Below are 15,721 nucleotides of genomic sequence, written 5' to 3' on the forward strand. Positions count from 1 at the left end.
ATTACTAATCAAGCTGCCAATGTAATCAATCAGAGCTTTAATATAACAATGTGCTTTAATATACTTACTAAGCTCTCTCGTCTCATTTTTCTCTTGCAATGTATCTTTATCATTTATCAATTCTGATAGAAATTACCTACTTAAAATTATCTATACAATACAATACAATACAATACAATTTTATTTAGGTAAGGTACATACATACAATAAATTTTTACAAGGATTGTTTGACTTATAGGTAGAGCTAGTACATACAATGCCTAAAGCCACTATTACGCAAAGCGTTTCGGGCATGATAAACTTAAATGACAAGCTTAATACTAATTGAGCATAATGAGTATAATGAAAACAAGAAATGAAAACATAGATGAAAAATCTGTTAGATTAAGGACCTGCCCGAAACGCTGCGCGTACTAGTGGCTTTACAAGAATGTAAATACTGTACTATCCAATGTATTCTCACAAACCCAATGTACCTTCTTGTATATATATAAATAAATAAATAAATAAAAATAAATAGGAAACGTAAAAAACTTGTGTCCGAAATGGTAACAATATATGTGTACGATCCGTGGTGTGTACCAAGTGACTAGTATCCCGGGTTCCCATCCTTCAACAGTCAACAGAAAACGAGACGTAAACACGGGCCAGGAGCCATTCACGGGTAAATATAGTGTGAATTATTGCGTCATGGTGTAAGCCATCAGAGATTAGCGAATGGAAAATACGACAGGTCTGTGATTAAGTATAGATCATTATCCCATATAATACCTTTCACCTCTGGCATAACAACTGGTAGAGCAAGTGATAAATTTAAATTTTTAAATTTTGCCCCGAGGGGCGAGTTTATTGGGCAGCGCCACTCATCTTGTGAGTGAACATACCGCCATAGCAGAATGTACAACACTCCCCAATAGGAAGAAAACCCGCTGGGTTGTTCATCCTGTCACTTGTACCCAGACACAACTGGGACTTGCTTAACTGTCTCAAGTGAACAGCTCCTCAAACAAGAAGATTAACATTTATCAACCCTTAAAAGCTTACGTTATCTTGCGGGTGCAAAATGGGGAAATCTTTTAAGAACAGTATCAATATTTGACAAATAGTGTTTTCCTAACTCAAACAATGTGGGGTTTATTATTCTACAGTTATTCCTAATGTCTCTCAGGTGTTCACATTCACGTAGATAGTGGTCAAGGCGGTGTCCATCACTCTCACCACAGATTCTGCAACTTCGCTGATCAACTGTTGTTTCCATTCCAAATCTCCATGGATATTTGTATCCAAGACGGATTCTCGCTATTACAGATTCTGTCACTCGTCGTCCTCCTCTTCGGCCATACTGATTGGGATTGCCAGCTGCAACCATGTTGTACCATCGTACAGATTCACTGGTTTGTGCTTCTATCCTCCTTTCCTCAGTTACCTTGTCACGGTGATGTTGCCTGATAATACCTCTAATTTGTAGTTGAGTCTTGGGTATGAAGTATTCAATATGGTCTCCTTCAGCGCCTTCAGCAGCCAGCACATCTGCTCGTTCATTCCCACATATTCCAACATGGGAGGGGATCCACAGAAACTTGATGACTCTTCCCTGATTGGTAAGTACTCTCACAGCTCTCTTGATTTCAGCGACTATTGCAAGATTTTCTGCCTGATTTTTACTTAGGCTTTGCAGTGCTGCTTTTGAATCGGTGCAAATCACTGCACCATTAGTGTTCCGTTCAAGAAACCTTAACGCCATAACAATGGCAGTTAGCTCTGCTTGCGTTGAAGATGCATAGTTCTCAATACGTGCTTTTTCTTCATTTCTGCGTTGGAAGGTATTATCCTTGATTACCGTGTATGCTGCACCAGCCCTGCCATTGATAGGATTAGATGACCCGTCAGTGTAGATTTGATCTAGTTCATCTCCGGCTTCTTTATAAATGTCCTCGAGATACTTGTGCCTCATTTCTTGTGGTATCATGTTGGATTTTTTCATTGCCATTTCATTGATGATGATCTTACATGAGTCATCCTCCCAGGGAGGTAACCTCTCTACAGGCAGGAGCTCACGGGCTTGCTCAAGCAGGTGAAGCTCTTCAAGGTAGCAGACTGTTCTGTGATGCCATTTTTTGCTTCTCCTGTTTCCCCCTGAAATTAGCACAGAGCTCAGTTTTTTCTTGGCAATATCATTGTAATGGGGATCTCTGGCTATCCTAATTGCAAGCTTAGCATTCAGCTCCTGAATTCTGCTTTTAATACTGGGAAGGGACAACTCCTCTCGTAGATTAGACGTTTTGGCAGTTCTTGGGACTCCAAGAATGATTGTCATGGCTTCATTTTGAATGCTTTCAAGCCTTTTCATATCGCTTTGGGAGTAGGTGCACAGTACTGGTGCGGCATAGTCTATGACGGAGCGCACATAGGCTGTGTACATCATTTTGAGCACGGCAATAGAGGCTCCATGTCCATTCCAGGTCATAGCTTTCAGTGCCCTGAGTCGACTTTTGCATGTTCCTATGAGTTGATTGAGCTCCTCTTTCTTTCCCTTGTTAGAGCCGACAGTGACGCCAAGGTACCGATAGTGGTCAACCCATTCAAGTGTTACACCATTAATTTGCAGTTCTTCATTTGCTCTCCGCTTGTGATGGGAGTATGCCTTCGTCTTGTTTGTGGAGAGAGTGAAACCGAGCTCAATACATTTCCTTCCGAGGAGTTCAATGGACTGTTCAATTTTTCCCAAGGTGGGAGCTTGTATTAGGACATCATCTGCATATCCCACTTGTTGTGTTCCTTCCGGAAAATCAATATTTGCAATGGCGTTCATAAGTACATTGAATAGTGTAGGGCTTAAGACTCCGCCTTGGGGGGTCCCGAGTTCCATACTCAGTGTTCTGGAGACTGCTCCATTGAAGCAAACCTTGGCTTTCCTTCCTGTGAGGTAGTCTTCAACCCATTTCATGAGTCTCCCCTTGACACCCATGCATGCAAGCTCGTCCAGGATCGCAATCCCCTGTGCTTTGTCGAAGGCTCCTTTGATGTCAACAAATACAGAGTACCTAGCCGTGTCATTAACCAAGTAATTAACTATACAATTTGCTGTGCTCCGTCCTTTAACAAATCCATTGACCCCCTCCCCTAACCTGCCTATTTTGTGCAACAGTCGGTTTAGGATGATCCTTTCAAGCATCTTGCAAGTGCATGACACGAGGCTGATAGGTCTGTAATTACCAGGGTCATTAGGCTTCGGTATGGGAATAATTATTGCGTGTTTCCATTGTGTGGGCAACACTCCACTTAGGAATGACTTGTTAAACAGGTGGAGTAGTGGATTCCCAGACACTTCACACAGTGCATTGAGTATGTCGTAGGTGACGCCATCTTCACCAGGTGCTGTACTTTTACCCTTTTTCATAGCGCCCCTTACTTCTTGGGCTGTGATTGGTTCCCCATACTCGTCATCACTAGACAGTGCTCTTGTTATCCTAATTCTTCTGTCATCATGTCGCAGGAGCTGTTCCCTGCTGATTTCTGCAGGGAGGGAGGAGGAGGATGCTGCATCACTCCACTTGTGAATTAGTTCCTCAGCCTTACCCTGGGGGTCTTTGTGAGCCGCAGGCCGGGCTCTGCCCCCCTTAGCTATCTGAATTTTTGCCCACACTTGTCTTGCAGATGTTTCCCGTCCAATAGAGCTAGTGAACTCAAGCCATTGTCTTTCCCGCTCTTTAATCTTCTCTTCCCTGGCTACTTGACACACTGTTTTAAACAACTCTTGGTTACTTTCAGTGGGATGTCTCCGGTACTCTCTACTCATGTCTCGCACATTTGCGTTAAGCATCTTTATGTAATCATTCTCATACCATTTTATTTTCTTCCTCTGAGGGTTACTTCGCCCAGGCGTACGGCGCGGAACTCTTAGACAGCTCTCAATTTGGTGGTTAAGGTCATCAACAAATGTGTCAATGTCTTCTGGGATTTGGTATTCCGTGAACCAGTCACTCATCCTGTTTATGAAGTGCGGCCTCATATCTGGTCCGAGTGATAACTATCCTATCTTGCTCATCACCACAGGAACTATCCCAATCTATTTGATTTTATTTATTTTATTTATATACAAGAAGGTACACTGGTTTTAGGAGTGTACATAGTGTTCATGTTTATACATTCTTGTAAAGCCACTAGAGCGCATAGCGTGTCAGGCAGGTCCTTAATCTAACAGATAATTTTAAGTTGGTAATTTCTAGTAAAATTGAAAAAAAAGTTTACAGGTACAGTGTAAGAAAATTGGAGTAAGATTAGTAGCTATATTAAAGTAAAATTTTAGGGTTATCAACAGGTACATTGTAGCATAATTTTAAAATTATTTAAAGCTATAATGCAGTAAAACATGCGTTCAATATAACAACCATGATATAAGGTAAAGCAATAATTTCTGGTAAAGTTGTATTGCTTAGGAACATATATTGGGGGATTGGGTAGCACTAGATACAGTGCGAGACAAAGCACGAGGTAGGAAACTATGAAGATGAAATTAGGTACTTTTTGGTTATTTTTGAATAAGGCAAAAGTTGGACAGCATTTCAATTCATTAGGGAGTGAGTTCCAGAGACTAGGTCCTTTTATTTACATAGCGTGTTAACGCAGAATAAGTTTGAATCTGGGGATATCAAAGAGAGATTTATTTCTGGTGTGGTGAATATGGGTTCTGTTACACCTGTACAGTATTACGTCTGTATTACATAATGATCTCCTTATCAATCATTAACAAGTTCTTCAGATGTTACTTTCATAATATGCTCACTTAAAACAAAAGGAGGCAACCACTCTGAAGTTGTAACTCTTATAACAAAATCTGCTGGTGTTCCAATCTAGCTTGGGCTGTATCATCTCGTGGTTCAACTTCTGCTGGTGTTCTAATCTAGCTTGGGCTGTATCATCTCGTGGTTCAACTTCTGCTGGTGTTCTAATCTAGCTTGGGCTGTATCATCTCGTGGTTCAACTTCTGCTGGTGTTCTAATCTAGCTTGGGCTATATCATCTCCTGGTTCAACTTCTGCTGGTGTTCTAATCTAGCTTGGGCTGTATCATCTCCTGGTTCAACTTCTGCTGGTGTTCCAGTCTAGCTTGGGCTGTATCATCTCCTGGTTCAACTTCTGCTGGTGTTCCATTCTAGCTTGGGCTGTATCATCTCCTGGTTCAACTTCTGCTGGTGTTCTAATCTAGCTTGGGCTGTATCATCTCCTGGTTCAACTTCTGCTGGTGTTCCAGTCTAGCTTGGGCTGTATCATCTCCTGGTTCAACTTCTGCTGGTGTTCCAGTCTAGCTTGGGCTGTATCATCTCCTGGTTCAACTTCTGCTGGTGTTCTAATCTAGCTTGGGCTGTATCATCTCCTGGTTCAACTTCTGCTGGTGTTCTAATCTAGCTTGGGCTGTATCATCTCCTGGTTCAACTTCTGCTGGTGTTCTAATCTAGCTTGGGCTGTATCATCTCCTGGTTCAACTTCTGCTGGTGTTCTAATCTAGCTTGGGCTATATCATCTCCTGGTTCAACTTCTGCTGGTGTTCCAGTCTAGCTTGGGCTATATCATCTGGTTTAACTTCTGCTGGTGTTCCAGTCTAGCTCAGGCTATATTCATCTCCTAGACCCATCTCTGAAGGGTCTGGCTTCAGAGGCTGTTCTAGTATCTTCGAGGCAGCTTCTTTTCCCGCTCTCACGATCGCTGGGTTCAATTTCCAGGATCCTTACATCGTTTGCTGCATCTCAGGCTTCCTGAGATGAGCCGGTCGGCCGAGCGGACAGCACGCTGGACTGTGATCCTGTGGTCCCGGGTTCGATCCCGGGCGCCAGCAAGAAACAATGGGCAGAGTTTCTTTCACCCTATGCCCCTGTTACCTAGCAGTAAAATAGGTACCTTGGTGTTAGTCAGCTGTCACGGGCTGCTTCCTGGGGGTGGAGGTCTGGTCTAGGACCGGGCCGCGGGGACACTAAAAAGCCCCGAAATCATCTCAAGATAACCTCAAGATAACCTCCTCTTCGGGGTTCGGTGCCTTGGCACCTTCCCCCTTCCCTCACTCGATGTGTTCACAGACACCTTGTCTCTCGGCTGGGGTTTAGTGACCAGTGCTAACCCGGTCAGCCAGGGGCATTGGTCCCTGGCTCACAGCACAGTGCGGGAGTTTGCCGTTGTGTGGCAGGCACTAATGCAGATTTGGTTGCCTCGGGGATTTGGCTAAATTCGGACTACTCTCCCATGGTTCATTGTCTCAACCAGGGGGGAGGGGGTCGCTGTTGGTCCATGGCTCTTTGGAGCTGGTCGCTTCAGATAGCTCTTCTGCTGAGTTCTCGGGGTTTAGTTCTCTGCGCTGCTCACATTCAGGGGGTGTCCAATGTCCTGTCAGATGGCCTGTCTCCCCTCATTCCTCTTTCCACGGAGTGGACAGTTGACGCCACCTACTTCCTTTGGATTTGTCTGGTGCTCGGGCGCCTGGAGGTGGACCTGTTCGCGTTGGCTTGGCCCAGGCACCTTCCCATATATGTGGGGTTGTTCCCCAACTGTAAGGCGCTCGCAGTGGATGCTTTCTAGCAGGACTGGTCAAGGTGGGGGTTCCTGTACTTTCAACTCCTGGTCCAGCTGTTGCTTCGGGTTCTGGTACGGCTCAAATCTTATTGGGGGAGAGTTGTTCTCATGGCCCCATGGTGGCTAGCCCAGCCTTGGTTTCAGATGCTGCTTGCACGGTATCTGAACCCGGGAATTTTTCCGCCTCTTTCAGAAGGTCAGGCTAGTGAGGTACAGTACCTCGTTGGTTTGAGATATTCTTCCGCACTATGTGTTTTTTTTTTTTTTTACACAGGTATTGCCATTCGTATGGTGTTCAGGTAACTTCATTGATGGTGTCCCACCTTCAGTCTTCCTCTCAGCGACAGTATGAAGTCTCCTGACGGTCTTTCCGCCATTTCCTCTCCCTTCGCAGGATTTTGTCAGTGTCTGTTCCAGTTGTTTTGTCTTTTCTTGGCTCATTCAGGACCAGCTTCTTATGCTGAAAAATGCTCTTCTTATCATGCGGTGCTGGCGGTGCTGCTCCAGCTTGTGTTCGGGGTGGATGTCACTTCTGCTCCATTCCGCAAGCCCTCTCGTGTGTTTTTTCACCTCCGGCCTGCTCATGCGTGCCTGAGCCTTCTTGGTCTTTGGACTGGGTGCTCTCGTTTCTCTCTTTCCTCGGTTTGTGGTGGCCCCTTCGGTCCAGGATTGTTTTCTCAAGTCTTTGTTTTTGTTGGCTTTAGCCTCTGGGGGTCGGGTGAGGTAGCTTCATGCTCTTCTCTGGCACAAGGGTTTCTGCCCTTTTGGGCCTGGACATTGTTTTGTTCATTTACATCCTTCTCCTCCTTTTCTGGAGAAGAATGACACAGCTGGTTGTTGACGCTTGGTTGGTTAGGCTAGGGTGCATCATGTGTTGTGTTCGGTTGCATTTTTACACCGCTACCTGCGAGATCCTGGTTCAGCGACAGTAGATGCGCTCTGGGTGGACCCAGTTTCCTTGGTTCCCTGCTCCAGGGCTCATGTCTCTCAGGTTGTCCGCATGGTTATCAAGTCTAGCCAGCCTGCTGTCTACCCTCGCGCCCATGATGTGCGGAAGTATGTAGCTCTTGCTGCCGTCTTTGGAAATATGTCTTGGGTCGATATTTGAGCCCGTGGGTTTTGGAAATTGAACAGGGTCCTGGCCGCCAGATACCGTATTAATGTCCTGAGTCATCTGCGGCCTTGTGTTTCCTTGGGACATCTTTTGCGGCTTGTTGTCTCTTCTTCGTCGTGAGACCTGCTGTGCTGCTGCTTCCCGGTTAAGTCCTTGTCTTTACTTTTCTGTGGGTAGATAGTTTCAGGGAGCCAATGGAGCTCCCCTCAAAAAACCAGCATTGAATGTAATGAGACGCCATTTTCTGGGCGAGTCTCGGAGACTCCCTGACACCCTCCCTTCCTCTAGTCGACGATTTTCAGCATTCTCCAAACTGGGGGTAGTGCGACCTGCTCGCCTGAGTAGGGTCTCCCTCCTCTTTCAAGGGAGGGTGAGGGGCTTACGAGCATGTGCGCCAGTTGGATGATGTGTTGCTTGTTTCACTGTTTTCTGTGTGGGGGGAGTTCTGGGCCTCTGTTCAGATATAGGTTGCCATTTAACTAGTTAGAGGGTTGTAATGGTTTACCTACCTTTCTAGGTGGTTTCCCCGGTCAATGGTATAAATGACACTCAAAATGTAGAGTGTTCATAAGGCCATTGCTCCCTGCACCTCTCTGAGGGGGGCCAGGTTCTAGCTCATGGCCCATGATAGGCACTTGAACTCCAGGGACTGATGACAACAAACTAATATGGCACACATCAGTTTGATAGCTTCAGGGAGCCTCTTGGCTCACCCAGAAAATGGTGTTTCATTACATTCAACGCTGTTATTTTGCACAACAGTGGGGAGATGCATTTAATGAATTTATCATTGCCCCAAACTTGCCCGAAATTCATTGTCTGCCCGAAACGCTGTGCGTACTAGTGGCTTTACAAGATTGTAATTACTATGCTATGTATCCTCACAATCCCAATGTACCTTCTTGTATATATATATATAAATAAAATAAAAATAAATAAAATCAGTCCATGGGTTTAAATAATTTAATAATAATTGACTGTGTCGGGGGACAGGAAGCCAGAGTGTATTCATACATGTTAGGCTTTTATTTAGGTCTTCCACCCCAGGGTCGAATTACTGACCCCGCCCAGGATGCAACCCCACAACACATTGGCTAACTCCTGAGTACCTACTTGCTGCTAGGTGAACAGAGGCATTAGGTGAAAGGAAATGTGCCCAGTTATTTCTGTCCCGCCTGGGATTCGAACCCGGAATTCTCGATTGTGCATCGAGAACAAACCCGACTGTACTACCGGGACCCTAAAAATACTGTACCTCTTTATTTACCCATACTTGATTGAACCTGACTACTTACTACTACTGCTGATAGACATTGTTCAACTCACAAATAAAGAAATATTCAAAGAAAAAGGTGGGGAAAATTATTAAGAACCAAGAGGCCACACTACATGATCAATGAGAAAAAATCACATTGCTATCTTGAGGTTATCTTGAGAAGATTTCGGGGCTTTAGTGTCCCCGCGGCCCGGTCCTCGACCAGGCCTCCACCCCCAGGAAGCAGCCCGTGACAGCTGACTAACTCCCAGGTACCTATTTACTGTTAGGTAACAGGGGCATTCAGGGTGAAAGAAACTTTGCCCATTTGTTTCTGCCTCGTGCGGGAATCGAACCCGCGCCACAGAATTACGAGTCCTGCGCGCTATCCACCAGGCTACGAGGCCCTCTCGTAGCCTCGTAGATGGCTTGGACATATCCAGTTAAAAGATAGAGCTACAGCCACCACATACACAAAATTTGTCCCATATTCAAATACAGTGGCACCTCGATTAATGAGTTTAATCCGTTCTGGCACCGAGCTCGTTATGTGGAAAACTCGTCTTAAGAAACAAATTTCCCCATTTAAAGTAAAGGAAAATAAATTTAATCCGTTCCACTCCCAAAAACATCCATACTTGTATGACATTTTATAATGTGAATATAATACTGCACATGTAATTATAAATGTTTTGTTGTACTGTTTTCATGTTTACTTTACCTTATGAAGAGTCGTTGCTGGCTTGAGGGAGACAATGGGGAGGTGGGAGGAGGAGGGGTTATGGTGTGGAAGGAGAATCCACCTCTGAGTCAGGTGGGCTCTCTCTTCTTGGGAATTTCACCCCACTGGGAACGGGTTGTAGTTCACTATCACTGGCTCTTCTTTTCTCTACTTTTGCAAAGAATGTATCTATTGACAATTGCTTTTGTCTTTGTTTTAGGATGTTCCTAAAACGAGACAGCAAATTGTCATTAAACATGTTCACACACCGGGTTGTCACTGCTTTATCAGGGTGATTTTCAGTTCCACGGTAACTGTCTCTTTCTTTCCCTTCCCAACACTGTCTTTAGCAAGCAGGTTCTTTGTCAACATTGTGTGTTACAAATTGTAGTCACAAAACCACAAAAAACAAAACAAAGAAAAGCGCAAATAAATGCAGAGGGATGCTTGTCGTGTGCGATACAGCAACGACACTGGCGTCGGTGGCATCCGAGAATTTGCGAGAACCCGCGAGATGCTAGGAAAAGCACCATGTGGTTTTGCTCGTCAATAGAGGTGAATCTCGTCAATAGAGACAAATTTGCTGTGAGTGGCTCGCTCTTTACTCAAAATGCTCGTAGATAGCCGCTCGTTAATCGAGGTGCCACTGTAAATAAAAAATTTTGAAAAATACATAATACTGTACTGCTAAAACTAGAAGAAAATAATAATAAACTGCATGAGAATACTCTCACTGATGCTAGATGATCTACCAAAACAGCTTAACACTTTCGCGTTCCACAGACTGAATAGCTCGTCACTCATTTTTCTACTGAATGTGTTCCAACGACGCAATACTGAGTCACTCATTAAAACATTTTTTAAAAATTTAAATTTTATCAGATCAATCTGGTAGTGGTTTTAAAATAAGCGCCTTTAGATTGCACACAATTTGATACCAAAATCAAAGATATAACATGAAACTTGATGTCCAAACACTTGAAATATTATAAATAGGCCTATGGTCCGAATATTAAAATATATGTTAAAATTCTATTTATTGTCCTATTATCTTGGGACTAGTTTTAAAATGCGCGCCTTTTTATTGCGAACAATTTGATACCAAAATGAAAGATGTAACACAAATATTTATGTCAGAACACTGGAAAGATATAAATAAATTTGTGATGATGAGCGTCCAGAATTACAATATTTGTTAAAAATCCAGTTATTGGTCTATTATTCTGGGACTAGTTTTAAAATAATCACCTTTTTATTGCGAACAATTTGATACCAAAACGAGCGACGTAGCACGAAATTTGATGTTATCAAATTGAACGAGTTGAACATTAGGTTGCAATGTACAAAATGGTGCTCGTTCACGGGTAACTTCAGGCTTTTCTGCGGGGAGGCACTCCAGCCTTTTGTACATTTTATTCATACACATCTGTGGGGAATTTAATTGCGAACACAATGATACCAAAACGAGCAACGTAGCACGAGAATTAAGGTAAAAAAATGGAACGAGAATGCACATGTTACTGATTTTGTGCGTTTTTGCCGACTTTACGCTTTGCTGTTGGGAGTCACGCTAGGCTTTTGGACATTATATTTATACACACCTGTAGAGAATTTAATTGCGAACACAATGATACCAAAACGAGCGACGTAGCACGAGAATTAAGGTGAGAAAGCTGGAATGAGTATACACATTTGGGTGTCACCGCGCGCTTACCCGCACGGAGGGGCCACTATCCCCCTGTCAACCGCGAGTTTCCACGGAGCGCGAAAGTGTTAATGAAGTAGATATCACATTATCCACCAACATTTTATAAGGTTACTTATTTCTTTCTAGCCCACTTCTGGTGCTTCATTCAAGGTTGAACACACCACTGTCATCCATTCAAGTAAGGTTACATTTTGCATTCTTTTACCATAATGTGAATGTAACCGTTGTAGCTTAAATAAAATTTGTCTTGTCTTGAAAATACAGTACACTTTAACATAGATTTAGCTATGAGATTTAGCTATTAGATCTCTCCAGTGGTTTAAATCATATCTGTTATTACACAGTGTTAAATGTTTATTAATACTGTATTAATTTATTTCACAGTCAGCTGGTGTTATTATGTAGTAAGTATTAAAATTATTTCTGGGGGGAGCCCCGTCGGCTCCCCGGATCTTTACCGGCTGATATGCTAATGTCAGACTTTGGCATCAGTCATGTGTATGGAGTTCTAGGGCCTACCGGGGACCACGGCCAGAACCTGGCCCCCTCAGAGTGGCAAGGGGAGCAATGGCCTATAGAAACCCCCGTGTGGTTGGAAGCATTCTATGTCTGCCATCGACCGGGTCAAGCATCCAGAAAGGTAAGCGTTCCAAAACAAACCCCTATTCTGGTGAAAATTGCTACCTAAAGCCGAACTAGTGGATAGAACTCTTCAACAGAAAACAAGGAAACTAGTATGACGTCATATGTCACCGCGCCGCTGTCTGCACAGCTCCCACCTCCCTGGGAGGGGGAAGGGGGAGCCCCAGACCTCCCACGCCGGCTATCCACCATCAGTTCTTCGCCTGATGCTATGGGCAACGGTTATGTGCTCAGGCTCCAGTGGTTGTTTCAGCACTGTACCTAGAGTGTGGTGTCTGTTTTCTAGGTGGTGCGTGAGCCGGGAGTGATTCTCCAGTACTCAGGCTGCATGCGCGTAGGGTTCCCTTCCCTAGGTGCCCTGTAAGTACTGCCCTTGGGGCTTGGGGCCACCTTCCACAAGTTCCTTGGGTCCTGCCCCTGCTTGGCCGTTTACTGCTTGGTTTTCGGTCGCTCTTTGTGTGCTCGGGTGTTCTGTCTCCCTTGTTCGCCTTAGAGTAAGGGGCAATTTTTGCACTGGTGGGGCGCAGGGTACTGTGCAGCTTGTCTTTACCAATCATAGCGGCCGGCTCTGTTCCGCTTAGGTACGCTGTCCTCTTGCGGGGTTTTCTTTTTCTTTTTGTTTATCTACCTGGTGGGGGGGGGTCTGCCTTCGTTCTTGCCCCTTGTGTCCCTTGTGTTCTGAGTATTTTCTGGTGGTAACCCCTGCTAGGTCCCCGTGAGTGTACACGTCCCGGGGGTTCAGCTCTTAGAAAGTTGTTTGGTAGCTTTGGGTGCCGGTTAGCAGTACCCTGCCTGGGATTACCTGAGCGCGAGTCCTCTTATAGTAAACGCTCGGGACCCTGGGAAACACCTGGGGGCGCGCGGGTCCGATGGATGTGACCCCAGAGTCCCCCCCTCGCTTCCAGCGAGTTTGAGGGTTGCTCTCACCCTTTGTCTCTGGGTGACTCTCTGTTTTGCCTCCGTCTGCTGCCTGTGGGGTCGGTGGCACCTTCGACCCGGAGTCCTGCGAGTTTGGTTGCTCGTTGTGGCTCGGTTACCCAGTTGTGCTGACAAAGCGGGTGCAGGCAGCAGGGGTTGTTGCACATGAGCCTTTATGGTGGCAACGTTCTCGTGGTTTCCTCCCCGGGAGCCCCGGGGCTGCCCCGTTGTAGTTCGTTTTGGGACTTGGGGGTGTTGGTTGCTTCGGTTCCATCCATGCCCCCTTGTCTTTCCCCTGGATCACCCTTCCTGCCTGCATCCGGTTCCTTACCGTCTGTAGGTTCGGGGCGGGGTTTTTTATGGTGTTGAGACTCGGGCAGTCTCGGGGAATTCCCCTTCCGGGGTTGTGACGGGGGCATTTGAGTCTGTTCCTCCAGCCGTGTTGTATGAGTCTGCCAGTGGGCTCCCTTCCTTAGTGTTTTCACGGCTGCCCCGGTTTTCTGGTACGGCCGGGGCTTTGAGGGAACGGCTCGGCCCCGGGGCCTGTCGGGTAGGTTCCCGGGGCTGGGGAGGGGCTGACTTGGGGGGCCTTGGCCCCGTTGGACCCCGTGGGGGTTTTTATACCCCTCTAGGCGGGGCTTGTGGTTATGCGGAGTGGGGTCTTTCCTCCCCGCTCGCCGTACGTGCTGTTGGGCGTCAGCCCCTCCCCGGGCTCGGTTCCTTGGCCTTTGAGTCGGTTGGTTCCGTCCTGTGGGTGGATGTTTCCTCCCACCCCTTTTTGGGACGGTGTTTTCGTCATGTTTCCCCGTTCGATGGGGTTCTGCGTGACTTCTGATCTCGGGTGCGCCTGCGCCTTCGTGTGCCTTCGGGACTAGTGTTGGCTTCTGTGTTCTCGAGGGTACGGGAAGGTTTTTCGCTACTTCCCGCATTATTGGAACGTCTGTCGGCTCCTCGTCCTTGTCGCCCTGTTGGGCTACTTGTCGCCCTGTTGGGCTATTTGTCGCCCTGTTGGGCTGCTTGTCACCCTGTTGGGCTGCTTGTCGCCCTGTTGGGCTGCTTGTCACCCTGTTGGGCTGCTTGTCGCCCTGTTGGGCTGCTTGTCGCCCTGTTGGGCTGCTTGTCGCCCTGTTGGGCTGCTTGTCGCCCTGTTGGGCTGCTTGTCGCCCTGTTGGGCTGCTTGTCGCCCTGTTGGGCTGCTTGTCGCCCTGTTAGGCTGCTTGTCGCCCTGTTGGGCTGCTTGTCGCCCGGTTGGGCTGCTTGTCGCCCGGTGGGGCTGCTTGTCGCCCAGTTGGGGCTGCTTGTCGCCCGGTTGGGCTTGCTTGTCGCCCGGTTGGGCTACTTGTCGCCCGGTTGGGTTCCTTTTGGGCTCTTTGCTTCTTTGGCCGGTTTTATTGTTCCTGCTTCCTCTTTTGGCTACTTTTCTCGTGCAGTAGTCCTGGCTGGCGCCTTCCCGCAGAGAGGGTGTGCGGTTCGGCCAGCGTGTTATGCGCATGCGCCGTGGAGTTTGTTTTGGTCTGAGCGATGTTTCTGTGCTGGTGTTTTGCGCCCTTTTTGCTACAGTGCTTCGCCTCTCGTTCTTCTCCCTGGCTGCGGTATGTGCCCCTTCGCGCCGGGGGTGTCCTGGTTCCCAGTTGTGGGGAGGACACCGCGGTTTTCCCTGTCATGGGTGTGGACCGCCTCCTTCGCCTCTCCCTGCTCTCCTGCGGGTCTGGCAGGGTCCGGCTCTGGCGTCTTCACCTGGCGGTGCTCCCAGGTTCTTCTGGGCACGGTTGAGTCGTGTCAAGTTCGTGCCACCGTTCGCCAGGTGAGTTTCTGCGGTCTGGCGTCTTTTGGCCGGGCGCTGGATGCGGAGTTGTTTATATACCTGTCTTTATTTAGGTATATTTTTGTACGACTGAGACCGTTCGCACACCAGTGACTGTCCCTTTCTCAACCCTTCCTGTCCCCGTCATGTGCATGTCCAACCCATGCTGGAGTCATTCAGGGGACCTTCCTTTTTTAATGTTGTGAGGTGTGGGGGTTGTAGGGTTGGTTCTGTACTCACCTGGTTAGGGCTCCTGGCTGTGCTTGCAGGATTTGAGCTCTGGCTCTTGGGTCCTGCATATCTGGTAGAACTTGCGGGATAGTACCAGTGGAGTGCAGTGGTGCTATTGGCACATTTGGGGAACACTGTATTACCATCAGGGGTCTGTGCTTGGTACACGACCTACTTGCGAGCATAAGCCTTCTTGCTGGTTCGTCCGTGGACTTCCAGGGCGCACTAGCCTGTTTTCGTATGGCAGTTCCGGCCCGTCCTGGTTGTGGGGGTATGTGGGCCGGTGGACTGCTCCTAGCAGCTGCCTGGTGGGCCACCCTCTGGCCGGTCTGGCCTGGCCTTGGGCCGGGCTTGAGGTGTAAAAGAGCTCCCAGTACCTCATCCAGCAGGTATCGTGCGGGGTTTCTCCGCCGTCGGTCGCCTGGTGCAGGTTTCTGGGCCTACGGGGTTTTGTCGTGTCTCCGTTGGCCCTGTCTGGGGTCTGCCTGCTCCGTTCTCTGCCTTTGCAGAAGGGAGTTGCTATTTACATGTTGCATGTTGCAGTGGTGCCTGTTGCTGCTGCTGCACGTATGCATTGGTACCGTGTTTCACGGTGGCGTGTCCTTGTTCCTGTGTCCGGTTGTGGAGTGGCACTTTGCTGCCGTTTTGTGCCTGGGGATTGCGCAGGGGTTTTTCTGTCCCTGCCTGATTGTCCACCCCTGGTTGTTCTCCTGGGGTTTTTGTGCTTCTGCTCTTTCTTCCTGCCTCCTCTGCAGCAGGGATGTTC

At 47.3% G+C, this 15,721-nt stretch overlaps 1 protein-coding gene across 6 annotated transcripts in view; it reads left to right on the forward strand.

The window, feature by feature from the left end:
• Positions 1-580: 580 nt before the first annotated feature.
• LOC123757411 (optineurin) overlaps positions 581-15,721 on the forward strand; it is a 490,032-nt gene continuing 474,891 nt past the window's right edge. For 2 of the 6 annotated variants that reach the window (XM_069326927.1, XM_069326933.1), the window contains exon 1: positions 636-733. In XM_069326927.1, the coding sequence (XP_069183028.1) occupies positions 718-733 (16 nt within the window). In that variant the 5' untranslated portion in view covers positions 636-717. Of the gene's footprint in view, positions 734-11,491; positions 11,539-11,744; positions 11,765-15,721 lie in introns of those variants that run through there. The other 4 variants (XM_069326929.1, XM_069326931.1, XM_069326928.1 and 1 more) reach the window with 4 other exon arrangements.

The sequence above is a fragment of the Procambarus clarkii genome, chromosome 19 (assembly GCF_040958095.1).
Source record: "Procambarus clarkii isolate CNS0578487 chromosome 19, FALCON_Pclarkii_2.0, whole genome shotgun sequence".
Taxonomy (NCBI): domain Eukaryota; kingdom Metazoa; phylum Arthropoda; class Malacostraca; order Decapoda; family Cambaridae; genus Procambarus; species Procambarus clarkii.